Source organism: Hylobates moloch, unplaced genomic scaffold (genome assembly GCF_009828535.3).
Source record: "Hylobates moloch isolate HMO894 unplaced genomic scaffold, HMol_V3 SCAFFOLD_10, whole genome shotgun sequence".
Classification (NCBI taxonomy): domain Eukaryota; kingdom Metazoa; phylum Chordata; class Mammalia; order Primates; family Hylobatidae; genus Hylobates; species Hylobates moloch.
The window spans coordinates 4,510,305-4,519,243 of NW_026652285.1; the positions used below are offsets into that span (position 1 = coordinate 4,510,305).

Here is an 8,939-nt window from a genome sequence, read left to right on the forward strand (position 1 = left end):
CTAGGGGCTTCTATTCACTCTCCTCCAATCTTGTCTACCTGGACAGCCAGGGACAGACGACAAGAAATCGCTCACTCTCACCCCCATCCCAGGACCCCAAGGCCATAAATGTGCAAGGACAGCAGAGGCCTGCGTACCAAAGACACCCGCCCATCAATTTTGCTTCGGCTCTGTCTCCATTGCTCTTGTAGACAAATACCGGCTGGGGGCCCAGCTGGGAGTTTAGGTCCTTCAGCCTCAAAGAACAAAGGAGGAATAAGGGACCCTCCCGGAAGGTGAGGGGAGGGAGTCCTGGGGCTCCTATGCCTCTCCCTCTCCATAGGGCTGGCTGTCCCTCTCTTTCCCACAGATACGGGAGGACGGAGTATCCTGTCTTTTCCTCTGAGGCTGGTGACTTCCATCTCCTCCCCTCTCTAAGGTTGGGGTCTCTACCTCAGCCCCATCTGTTCCCTGGGTCTGAAATCTCCATCCCCCTCTCCCTTTTTTCTCCTTGGCACTGGGGGTCTCCACACCCCTCCCTCTCCTCCTCTCTCAGGACCATATCTCTTTATTCCTTTTCAGGCCTGTCTTCTCCAGCCCTGGGCGGAGGGGTCCGCATTCCTCTCCTTTCTTAAGGCCACGGCTCCCTCCCCCACCCGCTCCAGCTCCTCCTCCCCACCCCCTCCCTCCGCCCCGAGGCATTGTGGGAGGAAACAAGATGTGGGGCGAGAGCGGCGCGGGGAGAAGCCCGCAGTGCGGGGCCGGGCGGGCGCAGCCAATGGGGAGCGCGGACGGCGGCGCGCGCGGCGGGGGGGCGGGGGCGGGGCGCTATTTCAGCGGGGGCCGCGCGTCGGCCGCGCTCAGCGGCAGAGCGGAGCGGAGCTGTGAGGCGCCAGCGCGGAGCCGGCGGGCGGCGCGAGGCGGAGCACGGGCGGCCGGCGAAACTCCAAGGGCGGACCGCGGAAGGGAGCGATCGTCCCCGGGCTGCAGGAGCCGGAGACCGCGGCGGCGGCGGCGGCGCTGCTGCAGCTGCAGGAGGAGCCCAGGGGACACCGCCCCTGCCTGTGCTCTGCCTCGGGCCATCGCTGCTCCCCAGGGCCCAGTGCGGACTCGCCTCCTGAAGGTGAGCGGTGGGTGGGGGCGTCCCCCGGGTGGCGGGCCTGTGCCTGTCGCGTGCGACTCCACACGACCCGGCCCTCGCCGCGGTGGCCCTGCGGCCTCCTTGGCCTGGAACAGGGCTGGCCCCGCAGCCCTTGGCGTTGACGGTCCGGACAGCGCAACGCTCCCCTGCCGCCCCTCCCTCTCGGCGCAGCCCCGTCTGCGCCACCCTTTGCCCCGGCCACCCTCGTGGCGCTGCTGGAGGCTCGGGCTGCAGAGCTGCCGCTGCCCCCGCCCCCCGGGAGTCTCCCTGCGCTGCGTGGAGGCCCCCGATGTCAGGGGCCGGGGAAGAGGGGGTGGAGAGGGCTCGGGCGTGACGCGGCTCCTCCTGCCGCCACCGCCACCCTCTGGGGCGTCCTTCCTGCAGCGAGGACGCCCAGTCACTCCGGCGCTGTTCCAGGCCGGGTGGGGGAGGGCGGCTGACCGGCCGGAGCCTGCGGACCTGAGCCGGCGGCGCGGGCGGGAGGTGGGAGGGAAGGAGGATGCTTTCTCGTTCCCCAGGTGCTGCCTTTGGGGACCGCAGCGCTCTGGAGGATGGGATAGTGGAGGGATACGGCCCCCTTGGAGAACCCGAAGAGGGAAGTAGAAGTGTGTGTGTATTGGCGGGTGGGGATGGTGGTCTTTGTCATTCGGAGATTTAGCCTTTTTTTTGGTTGCAAAACCAGGAATAGAGAATGGGAGCTGCCCTGGGGTGCCCTTTGCGCTTTTCACAGGAGCCCTGGCTCGTGACTGAGGCGGCTGGCCTGGGGCCCTCTGGCCATCTTCCTCCTATCTGGAGGCCCAGGTTCCTTGCTTTTTCCTAGGGAGGGAGGGGCTAGGCTGGACACCTTCTTGTGCTTTGCTCACCGGCACCTTGGACAGGGGTGGTAGGAGTTGGGCTTCACCTCTCTCAGATGCCTGGGGGGCCAGGGGTGAAGAATCATGCCATTGTAGTCATAAGACCAGTATTATGTAACCGCCGGCTCTTTCCTGGAGAGTAAGGTGGCTTTTAATTATTGTAACAAAGTTGCTCCTTTGGACTTTGGGAATGAGGCAGTGGAGCAGGTGAGCTTGCAGGCAAAATGGTGCCAATTTCATACTTTCACTTTGCTGTCTAACCAGGCCCCACCCCCACCCCTGGGTTTGTAAACAGTGCCCTCTTCTGAGTGGTAACCTGCAATAGGCCACCAGGTGACACTAGTTTTTCTTCACTTATACAGAGCCTTATAATATAAGAACCTTTCTCCCTGTGCTGCTGTTGTACCTTTGCTCAGACCCATTGAGTTTGCCCCATTTATCTCATTTCAGCCATTAGTATTTAAAATGAATTTGTTGATTTGCCCAAGGTCACGTAACTAGTCATTCCTTGAACAGGTTTCTCCGAATCTTTCCTCAGCACCACATGGTGCTCACAGACTCCAGTTGAGTCTCTTGACTTTTCCTCTCGAGAATGTGGGGGCAGAGGGTGCTGGTCTACTACCTCTTTGCTCTGCCAGTTTCTGCCGAAGTGGAACCGGCCCTGCTTAGTTTGACAGTGCTATCTAGATGAAGGGGCCTCGGATGCGGTCACAGGCTGCCTGGCTGGCAGCTGGCATGTGTGCATTCTCTGCATGTGGTGCAGGCTGAAATGGTGGTGGTGAGTTCTGTTTTCCCTTTCAGCCATCTAGCCCACAGGCTAATGTGATCTCAGAGATCAAGGTGGCCTGGAATGATACCAAGGATCTGTCCTTGAGCAGGCAGCCTCCTGTGTAGCCTTGTATCAGATAGAGCTGGAATGACAGCATCTTCTGTCCATTGGGCTGGGCCACAGAGGGGTGCTTTTAGGGGTGGGATGATGGGGGAGATTGTTACTGCTCCATGTGTTGGGACTGTGGTCAAGGACAAAGGGCTCATCCCCTCTGTTCCTGCATAGTACCTCACATGTTGCCACCTGTCAAGCAGGTCCTGAGATTCTGCTCGTCCCAAGAAGAGTCCATGCAGGGTCTGCCTGGAAACTCTGGTTGCTATGGGATCAATGGCATGGCCCTGATAGCAAGGATATGAAACAAGGCTATTAAAATAGTAATTCTTTACCTTTCTTAGGCACCTTTTTAAAATGCTTTATCTCCAGGTTTTTCCCAAGCCTCTGTTTTTTTAGGGGAAGGAAGGCTTCAGCATTCCTTTGAGGAAAATAAGATATTGTCCCCTAATATAATACCTTTCACATCACCTAATAGGTCAGTACTTTTTGAATGAATAAGTTTGACATGAGGAAGCAATGCACCAAAGAGATGACAAATCAGTGTCGAAGCTGGGTCCAAAATCTAGGGCTTTCAAAAATTATATTGAGCTTTAAAGAATGAACATTGTACTGAGGAGAGTGGGGAAGCAGAGGGGAGGATGGGACAGAGAGAGACATGTCCTGTGTGACCGACTGGCCAAGTCTGAGGTTGCCTTCCCACCCTCTCTACCTCTTAGGGGCATCTCAGCCTGGAGTACTTGAGAGAAGCCATAATTATCATTATCTCTTCCCCACTGGGCATTGGTGGCCTGGAATATACCCTACCCCTTTTTGTATAGGGCAGGGGTTGGCAGCATTTTTCTGTGAAGGGCCAGATAGGAAATATTTTTGGCTTTGCAGGCCAAATAGTCTCTTGGAACTACTCAACTCTGCCATCGTAGCATGTTCCTGCAACACTTTATTTTACAAAAACAGGTGGTAGGCTGGATCTGGCTGATGGACAGTCCCTGGTAGACTGTCCTTGTCTGCAGATGCTCTCTTATAACTTTAGTTAATCCTTACAACAACTTGCGATAGAGAGCTATCCTCATCTGCTAAAATGAAAATAATCAAATGTAGGAAGGCCAAGTGACTTGTTTAAGACCACAAGAGATAAACTCAGGACCAGGAGTCAGGCCTGCTGAGTCCTAGTCCAGCTTCTTTCTGCTATGATGCCAATGATGTAATGAATGGTCATTAAATCAGGGACTTAATTCGGTTCAAATGTTAGGACACCTGGTTTATTCTCAGGACAACCCTTAGTCCCCATTTTACAGATAATGACATAAAAACACAAAGATTAAGTAACTTGCCCAACAACACAGCTAGTAGATGATACACTGTAATATAATCTTGACTACTGGTGCTGTTCAGAATATCGGAAGTAAATTTTAGAGTTGGAAAACCTCATTTTACCTATGATAAAAACTGATGATTTATTATGTCCTATTGGCCCTATATTTCCCAGGGTGGGAACCGTGTCTCTGCTAAAGCTTAGGGGCTCCCTCTCCTGATGCTTCACATCTGTGTTTTTTGTTGCCCTCACCTGCTATACTCCCCTCTTGCACTGAGACCCCACACCCAGCAGCTAATGTTCACTGCCCAGAGCATGGAGTTGTCAGCCTTACCTCTCTGCTCCTTCTGTAGTGTCACCATGTCTGACCGGAAGGCAGTGATCAAGAACGCAGACATGTCTGAGGACATGCAACAGGATGCCGTTGACTGCGCCACGCAGGCCATGGAGAAGTACAATATAGAGAAGGACATTGCTGCCTATATCAAGAAGGTGTGCTGGGAGAGCTGGGACTGATGGCCAGGGGTGGGGATTGACAGCTGAGCTAACCTCCAGGGACATCTGGAGCTGGGGACATAAGAAAGCCCATATATCCTGTGCAAACAAAACCCTAGGAACTTGCAAAGCAGACAAATTAGCGAGTGATTCCGAATTGCCCAAGCATTCACCTTAGGAGTTGTTAATAGCTCTGCCAGGTGTGTGTGTGTGTGTGTGTGTGTTTACTTTTACAGATAATTAAGCTACTGCAAGGCATTGGGGAAGGATAAGATTATGCAGAGAAACTTCAGAATTAAATATTTCTGGCCCATTTCAGAACTATTCAAAATTAAAATCCAGGATATTTGAAAGAATAAGATGTACGAATTTTCAGGGAACTACATCATTTAAAGTGGATATGCCTGTAATAATCCTCATCATGCAGGAGGTTTCCTTTTCTTTTCATTAAAAAGGACTCAGGTACTACATCACTCCTTTCTCTCTACATTCTTAAGAAAAGGCTCAAATATATATTTTTTAAGAAATGGATGAGCAATAATGGGGCCATAGGTTTGGTCCCTGAAAAATTCCTGAGTGAATTCGTCACTGGATATGGTTAACATGGTGAGGAAGCAGCTGTGCCAAAAGTAAGAAAAGGGGTACTGGGGCCCCCTGATTCCCAATCAGGACCCATATCCATTGGAGGCATAGTCCCAGTAGTTGATATTCTCAGCTCTGGCATCCCAAGAACATGTGTAAGAATGGTAGCAGTCTGGTCCATTGAAGTGGTAGGGTTTCTTTTGAGTTTTACAGAACTGTGTTTTCCTACCCAAATGGGTAGAATGAAAAGAAGAGCTCCTAGAGTCCTGAGAGACTTTTTTGGGTGCGGAGCCAAGGGTTGCAGAGCTATTTGGGAGCCCACCTTCTCGCTGTCCTGTACTCTGAGAGCCAGAAGAATCCCCAGATTTTCTGGTCCAGCGCTCTTTTTTTGCTGATGGAGAAATGAGAACTAGGGAAGTGACTGGCTCTCCTGTATTACACAGTCTTGAGCCAAGATTGAAGCTGGGTTTAGTTTTTACTCTCCTAGTACTTGGAGAGTTGTGTGGTATCGGGGCTGTGAGGAGGCCAGACAAGTTGTATGTTGAGCATATTGAGGGATAGAACCCCAGAGTTGGCAGCATTGGTGGGCCCATGGTGGAGGGCTGCTGCCCTTTCATGGCCATGGCAGGATGCTTCTAGAACTGAGTCTGCAGGCTGAGCCACAAGGTAGTAGGGAGCTGATTAGCTCTAAAGATTTCCTGTGGTTTTGATGCTAAACTTGTGCCCCTGAGGGAATTGCCTTGATCTCATGGTGGAGGTCCTTGTTCTGGTACATACAGCCCACACAGTGCATGGCACACGGGAAAGCCTTTAATGTTGTCTTATATAGTACTGCCTCCTGGTACTCTCGATGTTTGGTTTTGTTTTGCTCTAATGCCTTGGTGTTTAGCATTTGGAAATGCGGGTTTAGTAATGTGTGAGGCAGCGGGTGGTGGCTCCCCATTTGTGTCATGCTGTTTGACAAATGGTCCTTTATTCCACTGGCCTCTTGATTCCCTTGCTGAAGAATCCCAGGGTGGGCTAGGGGTGGCGTGAGGGGGTGGGGTAGCTAGAGGGAGGAGAGATGATCAGGGTGTAGAGTGCAGGGGAGACAAATAATAGAGCCTTTGTGGTGTTCATTATTAATGAGGGGAAGAGTGTCCTGGCCAGCTTTAAAACCTGAGCTTTTGAGGTTCGGGGAGCTGAGGCTGAGGGATGGGGTGGGGGTGATAACAACCAAACATGTGTCGGTGCTGGAGTTGCAGGGAGAGACTCCCATTCTGATTTCTCCTTCTCCAGCTACCCTAATTACCTTTCTTCTCTACCTTTCTTCTTTTTTAGGAATTTGACAAGAAATATAACCCTACCTGGCATTGTATCGTGGGCCGAAATTTTGGCAGCTACGTCACACACGAGACAAAGCACTTCATCTATTTTTACTTGGGTCAAGTTGCAATCCTCCTCTTCAAGTCAGGCTAGGTGGCCGTGGTGAAGGTGTCAGTGGCGGCGGCAGCGATGGCAAGCAGGCGGCGTTGCTGGGACTGTTTTGCACTGGGGCCAGCATCAGGATGTCCTCTCCAATGGCTGTGCTACTGCATGGACTGTATACTCGATTTCATGTGTATGTCGCAGTAAACAAAACCAAACCTCTTTCTGTTTAGTTGCCTGGGGGAAGAAGGCTGCTTTATGTTTATTTTTCAAGACTTTAAAAATATTTTTTGGTTGTATTGCACTAGGAAATCTCTCCCACCTCTCCCTTTTCTCTTTCTTTCCCTATACAAAATAAAAGGCCCTCCACAAAGACTAGGCGGCCGAAAGACTGGGAGGACTGAGGAAAAGAAATAGGTCTCTGGAGGTGGAACTAAAACTGTGCAGCTGCCTCTTCCTGGCGGTGGATGCTGCTTTGGGAGGGCCAGGGAGGCTGCAGGGGGACAGTGTTGGGATTGTCAAGGAAAAAGGGATAGGAAGGAAGGTGGAGGGATTGATCTAGTACCAGGGAGAATATTCCACTGAACTGTGATTCTATGGCTTGGGGCGGAGGGTGGGGTGGGGATGCCTTCTTTAGGGGCCCTGAGATGTGTTTGTCTGTGGTGTGTGGGAGTGGGGAGCAGATTTGTCTTGCTGTCTTTGTCAGAATTTCTAAGTAAGGGCTGTGTCTTTGTGGATTACCTTCTTTTGTTCTTCCTGCCAGAGATCATGACAGGAGGATTCTGGGGTAGGATTAGCTTGAATCTTTTTTTTTTCTTTACATTCTTCTCCTGTCTGCTCCCTGCTTAGCCCTCAGTTTTCTCATTCCTCTGGAGTTCTCTTAGAGCAGCCCCTGTTGTTAGTTGGCTGGCAAGGGAATTTCTGGTGACTGTAGTTCCTTAGTTAGGTCTTAGCAATCAAACCAAATTGATGTCTCCCTTGATTCTTCTGTGTATATGTGTGTGTATGTGTGTGTGTGTGTGTGTGTGTGTGTGTGTGTGTGTGGTTTGGGGTAGAGGGGAGGGAGGGGGCGCCTCTGGGGATATCTGTTTTGGAAATAAAGATAGGTGTCCCCTCCTTGCTGTCATCTAGCCCAGACACTCCGCTTGCTCTCTGGCTGTCTGCTCCCTGGAAAGGCTTTAGGAGGACCACCCAGGACAGGATGACCATGCTGCCATCTGCTCTGGAGCTGGGTCTCAGTGCAGAGGGACAGTGACTGTGGATGGTTGCAGTCTCTGGTGGGAGGTGAGGATAGAAGTGATAAAGAGCTAAGAGGAGCTTCTGGGAGCCTTGGAGGAGGTCAGTCTTGCAGTGATGAAGCCAGGACATAGCAGGAGATGGAGCAGGGCTGTGAGAGGAGGAGATTCTGAGGAGGATGCAGGGGAAATCTTGTCTGTTAATGAAATAGGAGTGGGGTGGGGTTTGGGGTGGGGTAGTCATTGCCGTTTGAGCTGCTGATTTTCATGAGTCGCCTTCAAAACTCTCGTGTAGGGTTGACAACGTGGGGGGTGGGGGATCCAGCTTATTCTTTTATTTTCAAGTCCATTCTTGGGGCTGGTGAGAAGGCAGGAGAATACCCCTCCCTAAGCCCTTAGTGTGTGCCGAGCTTGCTTTGTGATGTTGGCAGGGGAGGGGGGCCTGGGTGGTGACTGAATTCCCTTTATCAAACCCTTCAATGGGCACAAAATTGAGTGCTTGATTTTAGGTTTTATTTTTTTATGAATGTCCAAATATGTGTTTCCCCCTGCCCTCCCAGACTGTGTGGCCAGTTGAAAGTGTCTGGTTTGTGTTCATCTCTCCCTCATTTCTGGAGCAGGGCCTGAGACCCTGCCACATCTCCTATGCTCTGCATCCACGCCTCTTTTGGACATTAAAGGTTGATTGATGCACCTCTGCGCTGTTTGGGTCTCTTTGAGGGTGAGGGGTTGGCCTGGTGGCAGTGGTGCCACACAGTGGGTGAGGGTGGAGAGTCTCCAGGGTGGAGTAGAATGGGGACTGAAGAGAAGACCAGGCACTAGATACTGATTGGCCTGTAGCAGCACTTATTTGTGCCTAGCCTTATGCCCCTTAAGTAGAGGAAAACTAACCAGCAGGACTCACCCTTAAGGGCTCCTGGGTTCTGCCTTCCTTGGGGTGGTGATGGCCAGGTGAGTCATATTTTGTGTCTTTGGGATAGTAGCTGCTACCTTCCCAGCTGCCGTCATGGACCTGCCTGAGCTTTGCTGCTTCAACTTTTGCCCAAAGCTC

General features: G+C 51.9%; 1 protein-coding gene across 1 annotated transcript; it reads left to right on the forward strand.

The window, feature by feature from the left end:
* Positions 1-822: 822 nt before the first annotated feature.
* DYNLL2 (dynein light chain LC8-type 2) lies at positions 823-6,875 on the forward strand. Its single transcript, XM_032162832.2, has 3 exons — positions 823-1,102; positions 4,523-4,661; positions 6,567-6,875. The coding sequence occupies exons 2-3, from the start codon at positions 4,530-4,532 to the stop codon at positions 6,702-6,704; spliced, it is 270 nt and encodes an 89-aa protein (XP_032018723.1). The 5' UTR covers positions 823-1,102; positions 4,523-4,529; the 3' UTR covers positions 6,705-6,875.
* Positions 6,876-8,939: the final 2,064 nt, after the last annotated feature.